General features: G+C 37.1%; 2 protein-coding genes across 8 annotated transcripts in view; both read left to right on the forward strand.

The window, feature by feature from the left end:
• Window positions 1-6,276, forward strand: part of pnpla6 (patatin-like phospholipase domain containing 6) — a 33,204-nt gene extending 26,928 nt beyond the window's left edge. For 3 of the 7 annotated variants that reach the window (XM_067497714.1, XM_067497717.1, XM_067497716.1), the window contains 6 exons: window positions 512-660; window positions 874-1,026; window positions 2,248-2,364; window positions 2,448-2,535; window positions 2,848-2,993; window positions 4,097-6,276. In XM_067497714.1, coding sequence (XP_067353815.1) covers window positions 512-660; window positions 874-1,026; window positions 2,248-2,364; window positions 2,448-2,535; window positions 2,848-2,993; window positions 4,097-4,168 — 725 coding nt within the window. In that variant the 3' untranslated portion in view covers window positions 4,169-6,276. Of the gene's footprint in view, window positions 1-511; window positions 661-873; window positions 2,365-2,447; window positions 2,536-2,847; window positions 2,994-4,096 lie in introns of those variants that run through there. The other 4 variants (XM_067497715.1, XM_067497718.1, XR_010913871.1 and 1 more) reach the window with 3 other exon arrangements.
• Window positions 6,277-7,215: 939 nt separating this feature from the next.
• On the forward strand, window positions 7,216-11,064 carry LOC137124694 (ependymin-like). Its single transcript, XM_067499786.1, has 6 exons — window positions 7,216-7,423; window positions 8,549-8,583; window positions 8,973-9,107; window positions 9,328-9,511; window positions 10,001-10,088; window positions 10,533-11,064. Exons 1-6 carry the CDS (start codon window positions 7,348-7,350, stop codon window positions 10,681-10,683), a joined length of 669 nt encoding a protein of 222 aa, XP_067355887.1. The 5' UTR covers window positions 7,216-7,347; the 3' UTR covers window positions 10,684-11,064.
• Window positions 11,065-13,105: the final 2,041 nt, after the last annotated feature.

The following is a 13,105-nucleotide window of genomic DNA, read 5'->3' on the forward strand; positions in this document are numbered from 1 at the left end:
TGTGCTCGATCAGCTCCATTTATAGTTTTCCTTGGCACACTGGATCAGTGCTTTGGGCTTGTGGGATGTCTTCTTGTTTTTGTCTTTGAATAGACTCTATACCACAAAAATGATCACTGGCCTGGTACTCTTTTTTTTTGTTTGTTTGTTTGTTTTTGTTTTTGTTTTTTTAAAATCTGAGAAATCATTGAGAGAGAACACAGCCTCAGGCCCTGTGTGTGCTGCCCAGAGGAGTATACGTCCTTCTTTTTTAAAAGTACAGTGCTCTCTGTCGCTAATTGGAAATGTCTCACTCTTAAGAAACTGATGCTTTTGTGGTGTAAGTCTGTTCGAACATTGTGTCTTTCATAATAATGGTCAAAATTAACTGAGATTTCCTAAAACAAGCTGAGTAACAAAAGATTTGTTGTTTCGTCATCTCTGCTGCTGGATTTTGTTGTGCCGTGTTCGTCCATCTGCATTGTTGTGTGCATGTCTGTGAATGCTGGTACATATGTTATACGTCCAACAGCGGACATTGCAAGGAACATGGGTGCCAGAACAGTCATTGCCATTGATGTGGGAAGCCAGGATGAGACAGACCTCTGTAACTATGGTGACAGCCTGTCCGGTTGGTGGTTGCTGTGGAAACGGATAAATCCCTGGGCAGAGAAAGTAAAGGTATACTATTGGTTGGCGACACACCGCAATGGTAACAACTGATCACTTAGCAACTTTAGAATATTATATGCGAGTTTTGTACGATTTAATATCAGTATGTGTCGATATGTAGCTGTGATAATTCTGCTAATTGTGCACATTTGTTATGATGTCTGTCATAAAATCTGGTTGCCTGTGGTCTACATATGTTTGTTACAACACCTACTCCCGCAGGTGCCAGACATGGCCGAAATCCAATCGCGACTGGCCTACGTTTCATGTGTGCGGCAGTTAGAGCTAGTAAAGAAAAGTGCCTACTGTGAGTATATCAGACCACCCATCGACCGATTCAAGACAATGGACTTTGGCAAGTTTGATGAGATCTATGTAAGTAACCTTATAACTACGGCCTGTTTTAAATAGCATAGGAATAAAAGAAATGGCATCGTGTTAAGTCACAAATCACCTAATTTATTACTCTATAATATAAAGCCAGTAGTTTACTCTGATGCAGGGCACCTTTCAAATAATTGTCAATACTGACATGTGAAGTAACAACAGCATTACTCCTAGTTGCAAAGCAGTCATTTTTGGTGTGCTATTGTTGCATTGTGTGGCTGAAGTAGTAGGAATGTCCTGATCAAGAGTCTCTTTGCTTTGTCGCTGCTTATATTCACATACAGTAATATTAAATTAAATAAGTTTCTGACCCACTGTATTTTTAAGGAGCCATTGCCTCCAAAATTGGAGGTTCAGGTTCATAAATAATATGTTTATGGGCTTAAATTATTCATATGAAATGGATTAATGAAAGGATGGAGAAAGTATTAAAAGAACATTATAACCTTATATTATAACTGAACTATATAACTGAGTGTCAGTCCACTGGATTTTCTGAAAATCCAGAAACCTTTTCGGAAATTTACTTCCCTAACAAATAGGGTTTTGTTGACTCCAGCTACAGCAAGCACTTAAATGTTCCTCACAGAAGAATTGTTCATTACTGACAACTGAAATAACCTTACTTTAACCAGTAAAGCTGTCAGCACTACCTAAATATGTATATACTGCCATTACCTATGGTAAATAGTGTGTGACTTGAGCACATTGTGTTAACCCTGCCTCTGTGCCTAAATAATTTCAGTCATATGTAAATAATCACTTTCCTATGCAGTAGAATGCTGCAATGCAGAGCCTGGCTGCTAAAGGAGAGCAGCACTGTACAGTGATAGCTTTCCAAAGTTATATAATTCTTCTTCATTGTATTACTACTGTTTCTTCCTATGATAGACTTTCAAACTCCTAAATCTGTTACTCAGACTAATATTGCATCCCCACCAACGTTGTATTCTTCATTGTAGTGCTTTTAAGACCTGAATGACAAGAGCAAGAAAACAAGATCCGCTAACAGTAAATGTTGAGCTGCAATCTTTATTCTTAAAAAATCCATCTCAGCAGGATGCTATCTGAAGTAGTCTTCCTCAACAATTTTTTTTTTTTTTCATAAGGTGATTACTATATACAAAAATAAAAGGCTTGACTGATTAACTTGACATTTTGAGTTACCATATCTAATTTATCTTATTTACGTTATCCACTGTACCACAGGATGTGGGCTACCAACATGGCAAGTTACTGTTCACTGGCTGGGCCCGAGGTGACATTATCGATAACATGCTGAGGGACCATCGTTCAGCTGACTACAATGACAGCAAGATAACTGACGTAAGGAGACCATTATTAAAATCAATATGGGTGAGGTTTACATTACATACATCAGTACATATTAATCATTCCTTTTTTGTTAGTCGTGCACATGTCCAGGTGCTGACTTCACTGACCTTGCAGAGATTGTGTCCAGGATAGAGCCAGTCCAAAGCTACGTAGCTGCAGAAGGTAAAAAAAACAAAAAACAATCCATTATGTAGTGTTTAAATGATTTCTCTTATTATTTCAGAATATATTAAATCCCTTTTAACACACTTTAAAACATTCTGCAGCCATACGTCTTGCACACAATCTAAAAAGTCCTCCAGCGGACATAGTCATGTTTGATTTAATCGCTTTAATAAATAGCTGGTCACACTGTTTTATTGAAAACCAGTAGCACATGTCACTGATATTTTACGGGCACTATTTAATCCCGGTAGATCAGTAACACACAAAAAATTGCCCTCTGTAATATTAACTCTAAATCTTTCCATTCAGCGGAGGAGTCAGACTGTCTCACAGAGTACGAGGAAGATGGGATGGACACAGTGAGAGAGGAGGAGGGGGAGGAAGAGGAGGATGAAGCAGAGGACCCTGAGGACCACTCACCAGGAGAGTGGGGGCAAAATGGTGTCTTTCAGACTGTAAGCACACGCACAAACAACAAAATAACTTTGTTAAAATGTTTAACAGCAGAAAAGATGGCCTACCAAATGTATACTTTTCAATCATCTCAGTGACAACGCGTTCCTGCTGTATCTGAAATTCCCTTTTTAAAAGATAAAACACTAAATAAAAGACAGAAAAAAGACTAAATAACTAAATATAAAACACTAAATCCCATGAAAAGACCAAAACCAACAATAAAGGGATCCTGAGCAAAACACCAATTACAGAAACTAAAAATGTATCATTGAGCCACGTGACAGTGACAGTCTCCATCATTCCCATGGATGGACAGTTTAGAAGCTCTTTTGTCATCAGTGATCACATAACACATGAGACACACATGTTACAATGTAATTCCTCCTCTGCATTTAACCCATCCCTACGGTGCAGTGGGAAACCACAGGGATCTAGCACTGACTGCTTCCCTCAAGGACACACTTGGTGCATTAGGTAGGATTTGATCAGGGAGATTTTTATATATCAGCCTGATGCTCTACCCATGAGGCTGCTGAATTATTTTCCTCCTCCAGAGTAGATCACTGTCTTCATCTACAATAAATGGATTTTAATCTATAATATTAATGTTTTTAAAGTCCAACTTTGAACATTTAGAAACAGACTAGGGCTACATTTACCCCTCATGACCCATCACACAATCAAGCATGATTAAATTTGTATTACTTGTTAAATGAAACCTGCTTATATGTCTTGGTTTCCTAATGGTGTCTCTAGACCTCATAAAGGCTGCTGTGTTCATTACAATCCATTATACGAAAGTGCAGAATATACTGACATTATTTTAGTATTTATACATTATGGGCTGTCATCTGTAACCACATGCACAGATGACAGCTAACAATCACTGTAAATTAAAAGGATAAAAGTGTTTGCACAGTTCCATTTCACAGTAACACGTGATCGTACGTGATCTGTCATGATAATCAGACAGTTTATTCAACTGGGAAGGTACATGATATCTAATATCTTTTATGGGAAGATACGTTTTGACATTAGAAAAACACAGAGTTCCCTTCTTGAGATTCTGGCTGTACCAAAAACAACACTCTCTTCTGCTCAGCAGGATGAGTCTGTACGACAACGCAGGAAACTTGCCAGTGACTCCAACACCTCTGAGGTGTCCGACTGCTGACAGAGAGCCACGGCGGAGTAGAAGGAGAAGAACAAGGGCCAAATTATGGGTCCATAAATTGTCAAGGTCGTGTGGACATCACACTCAGCTCTTGCAGGTCCTGAACTCTGAAATACTGGTTTTGTTGTCCAGGAGGGGGTCATGGGTCATACTCTAAACTGCTGAACCTTCTTTGGATAATGTGGCTTCCTCTACACTTTCCCACAGTCTTCACATTCTGACCACACTGTCAGAATTAATTACCTATGGTTTCAAGTAAGAGATGGTCTTTGACAATCTAGTTTTATAATTTATTATATACACCATTTTGACCCATTGCCAGAATCCCTGCCTGCCAAATCCAAAACCTGCCAAAACAAGGACTTTCCACCATCCAACAAAATGAAACCGGGACTTAAAACTTTGAATTCAATTGCCTGCATCTTTGAATCTCTGAATCATATGTCTCAAATGTCAGTACAGTTTTATTGCACTCAATCAATTATGTTTTTACATCTGTGCGTAAGGATGACTGGTGCCTGATAAGAAAAGCTGTATTTTGTTGAAGTAGTAGCAGGACAGTGACCTGAGAAGCAAGAAATATATACAGTAGAATAATTTAGGTTTAGCATAGATGTTAAGTAGGAAGATGTGTAGGGAACTCTATAGGAAGAATGTTCATGTGGACACTACAGATGATTTTTGATTGAAAGTAGGATGTATTTAAAGAGAAGGGTGTGTTAGTGACTGCTGTAGAATGTTATACTGTGGGTAAAAATGTAACAAAGGTTTATGGACAGGAAAACCAGTCAGCAATTTGTTATTTTATTTATTTCAAATTCACACACAGTGAACTCTGAAGGCAGACACTACTAAAAGATAGGATGGAGAAAAGGAGTCATGGAAAAAGGGGGGGAATGAGATTCTTTGGATGACTTGTTGTCTGCGTGCTTTTAAAGCTTGTGTTGCAGCTGTTTGGGTTGATAAGATGATTCGACATTGACATTACACAATGAACTAGTGTCTGTTTGCACAAGTCACACATGCACTTCTCGGTGTCCCTGCATATACCTTTACAGTCTTCTAATAATGGACAATATTTTAAGTCTCAGAATGTACAATTATGGAAATATACAAAACTATGCCCACAGATTAATAGTTATTTTGACAGATGACACAACCCCGACTAAACGACTCAAGGACAGAATCTCACTTTGTGTAACTTTATTAATACGGACCTCCTGTAGAAATTGTAACTAGATTATACCATAATATACATAATGTTGATATTCATATATGTATATGAGGTGGAAATTTGTAAGTTGATGCTTTGCTGCAAAACAAGGGAACTTACATCTTAAAAAGAAATGTTTTTTTCTCTTGAAATCCAATCCGTTATGGATGGTTGCTTGTTTGTTTTTTTTTTTTTTGTTTTTTGCTTTTAATTTATATGTACATGTTAACTACTAGCTTTTTAAAACTTACTTTCTTTTTTAAATTTGGGGTTGCAAGCTGTTTTTTTTTTTTTTTTTATTAACTTTGCTTTAGCTGTTTTGCACTGAAGTATTTAAATTATCTCTTGCTCAGAAGAGTTTGGTTTAGTTGCCATCCATTTTACGATGTGGAAAATCTAAGAAATAAGCAGAGATGATAATTTATTATGCATATTGAAAAATAAATGTAAAATGCATCCTGTTGTGTCACATTTCGAGTTTTACTGGTTTTAAATGGTCAAAATCTGAATGTTTTAAATATATGACTGGAAAGCTGGACACATATGATGAAATCAAATGATTATAAACTCAGCAAAAAACTATGATGTGATATGATACAGGATTCAGTATCAAAGGACACAGCGAAAAGCAAAGAGGATATTTCAGAACCAGATGAAGTAACACAAAAGCAGGCATGCACTGTGGCCCACTACTTTCAACGAATCCTGCCTGGCACGCAAAAATAAGCATGTGACATTATTCAGTATGACTTGAGGTTTTACACAGTCAAACCACTGTCGGTGACCAATGGACTGGAGGGTTTAAACCTGTCAGCTCTTCATCTACAACTACTGTAATGTGTTTTTTTGCAAGGCACTTAAGCATTAAAATGATACAATCCCTCAGCAAGTGAAATATGACATTAGTATAATGTGTTCTAGTTTAATTATCTTGGGTTTAGCTGTTTTAGCTTGCACTGAAATATTAATATAATTGATTAGAACAAGATCTGAAGTAAAACTGTGTGCTGAACTCATGGAATTATTGATAAGCCAAAAGGACAAAAAAAACAAAAACTAATTTTCATCTCATGACCAAGGTTATTAGGGTTGATCCTCTGAACACCAACCATTGTGTTTACACAAATGTAATCCTTTCAATAACTTTAGCCTGATTTAACCACTTCATGTGCTGTCAAATGGTTAAACCATAATAATGCATCAGATCATATTAGATCATAATGTGTAAATCATAATGTGTGTTACTTTTAGCCCATATGGAGTCTCGACTGTAATGAGTTGTACATTTTAACTAAATACTTACTATTAGTTCTATAATTAAAGATTTTTTGCAGTTAGCAATGTCAAGAGAAAAGTGAATTCAAACAAACGAAAGCAGCATAGGCAAAAGGTAAAACAAAAGACGAGCCGCATGCACTGTGGCATTTGCAGCTACTTCAGATAAACGCTGTTCTGCAGGCTGAGAAATACGCAGGTGGCATTTTTCTGTGTAACATGAGATTATTCACATCTGCAGGCAAAACACATGAGATGACCTGTGGACTGGAGGTCTTAGATCTCTCAACTCTTGATCTATATTTAAATTGCTTTTCTAAAATTATATCAACATCACAGACAATTTTTATGTGAAAAAACTCATAAATGTAGAAATTATATCAAATGTCCTTTCTTTGTATTAATCTACTAACTGACCGTTTTACATAAACACAAGCATGTATGCATCACACTGCATTCTTATCAGCGGTCATATGTTACTCCTGCATTTACCAATATTTAAAAAGGCTGCCTTATGGCCATGTTTGCCCTCATGGGGCATAGAGAAAAAAAACACAGACGGGTCGAACCATGTAGTGTGAGCGCAGCCACCTGTGAGCAGGTATATACTGCACAGTAGGGAAGCGTGTGCCATTCCCTGACTCTTAAGTCCTCACAAGTTCTTCTCATCGGGGTCTTCAAGCTTCTCAACATGAACTTTATCTATGTGCTGACCTGCTTCAGCCTGCTGATGGCTGCAACTGCTGCCCAGGAACCCAAACCATGTGGTGAGTATGGATGACCTGCTGACCACCTCAGTATCAGTGAGTCGTGTGTGAGGCTGAAGTGAACTGAGGCAAAGTAAAGAAAAACAAATCGGCTGCAAAACCAAAAGTATTTTATACTTGGAAGTTTTACTTCTATTGTAATTGTTTCTAGCTTTCAAGTATTAAATCATTATTTGCTAAAATATTGTTAAATTACTTTCCTTTTTCGTTTAAGGAAAATTTATTGAATTTAAGTTAATTGCAGGTCCATTGACTTGAATGCTACATTTAATTTATTAGGGCCAATTGCTTTCTATGAAGATTGACTTTAACTTAATGAATTGCCTTAGGGATAATGTATTTCTGTTGTTGACTAACCCCAGAAGTTACCATCTCTCTGTCTCACTCAACAAAAAAGAACAAGACCTTTTTGATTATTGTGGAAAATAAGCTTTAGTGAAGAACTCCGCTTTTATTATTTTTGAAGCCTAAACACATTCGCAAGTAAAAAGCTTTTAGGCTATGAACACGACTTCAGAACACGACCACACAACTTCCAATTTCCCTCTTGGACAGCACTCTATTAAAAATAAATATATGACTTTAGGCAAATCATTTGTACTTACTTGCAAAGACAAAAGACGTATACATGTTTAAAATGTTCTACACTATATTGCCACAAGTATTCGCTCACCCATCCAAAATAAATGAATTCAGGTGCACTAAGCAAGGTCCATAAAGACATGGATGTGTGAGTTTGGTATGGAAGAACTTGACTGGCCTGCACAGAGTCCTGACCTCAACCCGATAGGACACCTTTGGGATGAATTAGAGCAAAGACTGCGAGCACTGTGTATTGTGTATTTCATAAACACACTGCTTAACCTCGTGGAAAGCCTTCCCAGAAGAGTTGAAGCTGTTATAGCTGCAAAGGGTGGGCTGACGTCATATAAAATCCTATGGATTAAGAATGGGATGTCACTAAAGTTCATATGGGTCTAAAGGCAGGTGAGCAAATACTTTTGGCAATATAGTGTATGTTAATGTTACTGTGCCTAAATGTTCACAATCAGTAATTCAAATGTTCCACAATTGTAATTATAGACAATAATTATAGACTACAACTAATTTTCCTCTCTCCCACAGTTGTTCCACCACTGATGAGTGGAGGCTTCAATGTGGTGAGTCTGCTCACATGCCTCACATTTTGTCATCCGTTTATACAATACCCAAAACTTATTTTCAGTCATTAAATAGATTAATTAAATCATCAAAATAGTGTGTGTTTGTATTTTAGTAGGTATGTGGGAAATTACATTATAAAAATAAAAATGTGACAACAGTTTAGGCATAAAGCAGCTTATATACCCACAGTATCAAATTTAATACACATATTTCAACACGATTTAACTGTAAGATAAACAATGAATTATTAAGTAATCATGCACTGTTTCAAAATGTCCCAGAAACTTGCATAGCAAATATGATGTGTTTTTTAGTCTCTCCGGGATCATCACATCTTACAACTGATGCCTGTCTTTCTCTACTCTTTGTTCCCTGTCTCTATCAGATGGCTGCCAGTGGACTTGTCATGTCTTCAGGAGCAATGAGCTACGACGCTCTTGGTCAGAGGATGCGAGTTAGAAATGTTGGATTTATTGGCAATGAAACATTTACTCTGGACCAGCTGCTGCTTTTCAACCAGGTTATAAAAATATCTAGTTTCAATTTATTAATTCGGTTTATTCAACCTATACACAAATTGAGTGAGGACTAGAAGCTTTAATCAGGATGTAGTTGTGCCTGCTATGATGCCAGTATGAGATTTTACCTTCAACAGCTTTGTGCAAAGTAGAAAAATATTATTTGACATTGACAGAAGCTACTTTCTGGACTGCATTCATTTTCTTTGGTCACCCTTTCAGAAAGTCTATTATGAGATTGACTGGAGCAAATCCTCTTGCAAGAAGATGCCATTGGATGTCACCTTTATTCCCATGCAAGTGCCCTCTGATGCTAAACTGGTAGGTCAAGCATTTCTGGGCTCCTCCTCGTCCTGGGGAATGGGTCTGCTAGTCAACACCTGGGAAGGAGACCTGCCACAAAACGGTACGAAGGATCACTACACCTCAAACAGTTTGACAAAACCTGAGAGGATGATACTCTTATACAGTGTGCAATGAGACCAGAACTAGGCATAATGAACAGCCCAAACTTGATGAAATCATTAGTTTTGCCACCCTCGTCATACAAAGAGCCTGCAGGCTCAGTGGGAGCAGAGATATGCACAAGTTACAAAATCTCTCGAGTTAAAATCTGATTCAAGTCTCAGGTCTCTCTCGTTTTCAATTTAATGTCTATTCTCCTTGTTCTTCTTTTGAACTGTATCCAGCAATTAACTGAGGTTAATGTTGAGGTTTCCTTTGAGCTCCCACAAACCACCTAAGCTTGCTGATTTCTTTGAACTTAAAACACATTAAAATGCTGGTGTGATTTTTGTTTTATTTTATTGTTTATTGGTAGATGTGATGAATTTGTGCAGCTTGAGCACTTTGTTTATTGTTAAACTGCCACACAACATGTGCTTAATGTCTTAAGGCAAGTACACAGCTGTCTTTACTGAAATTGGCTGCATCCCTGTGACTTTTACTGGCTTCAGTCCAGCATCTGGATGGACGAGTATCAGGTAAGAGCCAGAGCTGAGAAACCTACACTAGTTTCAGTACATTTCAAAACAAGGCTAGTGTTCATTGTAACCCTTATCTGTCCAGACCTAATTCATCCTTAACACTTCTCTTTAAAACCTGGAAGTTTGGAAAAATTATCATCTTCTTACCTTTTAACTTTGCAGAAAACTACTACAGTTAAGATTGGTATACTAAAATGTATGTAAACATTAAACAATAAGTGTGAAAATCTGCAGTATTTTTTCATAAAATTGTTAACAATTTAAAGAGGTTTAAATAAATCATGCTCACTGTGACTAACAACTGTTTAATTGCAGTCTGGGGATCATCTACTAAAATTCATCAGCATCAGACACATGGAGCTGCATGTCATTTAACTGTGTCAGAGTATTTAACATTCAGTAATGAATATCAAAAAAATAATGTTTTTCTTTACATTTCAGCACTTTCAACTGGGTATTGGGGAACTCGAACCCCATGGAATACATCCCCCCTCACTTCTGTGCTAATGCAAAACTGGAGGAGACCGAGACACCACATAACATCTTCACTGCTTTGGAGGCTCTGGCCATGAAGACCAAGAAAGAGGAATAAACAACTGGGGCATCTCACTCAGATAAATACTGGAACTAATACTGCTCCTGTCAGCAGTGCTGAATTGTGACAGTAGCTATCCAGTAATCTTCAACATATGTTGTTTAGTTTAACAGGATTTCTGACTTGTTTTAAACTTCTACACCACCATACAGCTACTGTCACATTCTTGACATGTCCCAATGAGTAACACGGGAAAGATTTTTAAGTCGTTCTCTGCAATAAAATCAATAATCATCAACGAACAATACTGTACCTATTTGGAAATGGATGCACAATCAAAACAGCAAATAACTGGAACAACAAATGCAATGTTTAATTTATTTTAAACATGTTTCTCATACTGAGATGTGAATCATACTGATGACTAATATAACAAATTACAATCACAATTATAAATGAGTCTACTACTACTCCTTTCGGCTTATCCCGTGAGTTCGGGGTCGCCACAGCGGATCATTGTCCGCATGTTGATTTGGCACAGTTTTTACGCCGGATGCCCTTCCTGGCGCAACCCTCCCCAATTTCTACTGGGCTTGGACCAGCACTGCATCGCTGGGGAGGGGGAATGGGCTGTTGGGGGTTCGGGGTCTTGCCCAGTGACACTTCGACATATAGCCAGGGCCAGGGATCGAACCACTCACCCTGTGGTCCGTAAGCAACTGCCTTTACCAACTGAGCTATAGCCGCCCCAACACAATTATACACAGTAATTATACAATTATAAATGAGTAATAGTTATTAAACCCCACATGAAACCTGTTTGTTTTCAAGAACATTATTTGTTTTGAAGTTTAATTTTAACTTAATAAAGTCAAATATTGAACTTTTTAGAAAGCAAATATCATAAATTGACATGGTTTTGACTTGTCATACTGTTAGTGGAATTTATACCCTTTCTGAACTCCTTGCCAGAAAGCATCAGGGCAGAAAAACTACATTCATGTCATGGATTATTACTCCACAAAGGTTAAATGGCTTTTCAGTGTTGTTTAAACCTGCTAAGCTAGAAAGTTACTGCAGGCTTTAGGCAATACATTTGTATGACTAGACTGTACATGCATATTATGTAATTGGAAGACATTCACACAATATGCAATATTGTTGTAAGAATGAGCTCATTGACCTTATGCATTGTCAATAAATGGAAAAAGGAATAAATAGTAAACATTAAGACTATTAGCCTGAAAATTAGAGGTAACCAGTGAGGACAAAGTGAGGTTGACCATTCACTAACATCTCAAGTAGCTTTTGTTGTAAATTGTTTCTCTGTCATCCTCTTTTGGTTAATGAAATACAACAGTAGTAATAAAATGGCAAAGAAATACAATATAGAGTAGCACAAAGTATTTAGTCTCTAATAAACAAGTCTACAAAATAGTATACAGTATACAGATGGCAAATTAATGACAGATAAGAAGTACTGATTACAATTAAAGTATAACGTTCATCATTTCAACATTAAACCTGAATACGTTGTTCCTGTACATTCCTGATGGCTGCTTGGGTTTGTTGAATACCCTGCAGTAATCTGCAGTACTTACAGTCCTACAGCAGATGGAGGCAGCATTTCTCTTAGCAGCCATGCCTGCTCTGATTTACTGCCTAATTTGTCACTAAACCTGTTCTGCTTTAGGCAGTACCACTTAATTTCATCAGCCTCCCAACCCCACTGTTGCTGTCTTGAGCGTATCTAAATAATTAATAACAGTTTATAAATTACTATAATGTAGTCATAAGCAGAGATAAGGAAGTTTCTTATTTAAGCCTTTAAAGAAGCATCAATTGTTAGTGTATAATAAGGTGATAAATGATTGAAATTTCACATATATGTGACCTTTTTGAATAGAAGACATATAGATTTAATTACAAGATACGGTATTATATATTTAAAGATTTTCTTTTGTCATTCGGTTACTGTAAGAACTCACTTTCACACCTTTGTTATACTGAGTTGTCAAACCTACAATACACATGGATTGACTGTACAAGTAACAGAACTCAGTTATGTGATACTGATGTTTAAATGTCATTAACTCAACCGAGAGAGACCAAGAAGGGGAGAGAAAAAGAGATGGAGTATGAATGCTGTCACAGCAAAATAGCTTTTGGCTATACTGACATTAAGCTCCTTCATGATAAATTTAAATTTACAGTCAGATTCTTTTTATGTTGGTGGTTCACATTTATGTTTGTAAGTAACATGTAAGTAGTTACTCTTGCAGTCCTAAATTTATCTCAGCCACATGCTTAGTATACCAGCAATAACGTTATTTGTGCAACAGTCAAATTGCAAAAATTCTATTAAAGAAAAGCTCGGTTATGGTGTGTTCTTACTAGTTTGGCTAAAACAGAAGTTTCAACATCAAAGTGTAATAAATCTAAAATTCTCTCATCTCTTCGTTCTCCTGTCTCTGATGTT

Source organism: Channa argus, chromosome 3 (assembly GCF_033026475.1).
Source record: "Channa argus isolate prfri chromosome 3, Channa argus male v1.0, whole genome shotgun sequence".
Taxonomy (NCBI): Eukaryota; Metazoa; Chordata; class Actinopteri; order Anabantiformes; family Channidae; genus Channa; species Channa argus.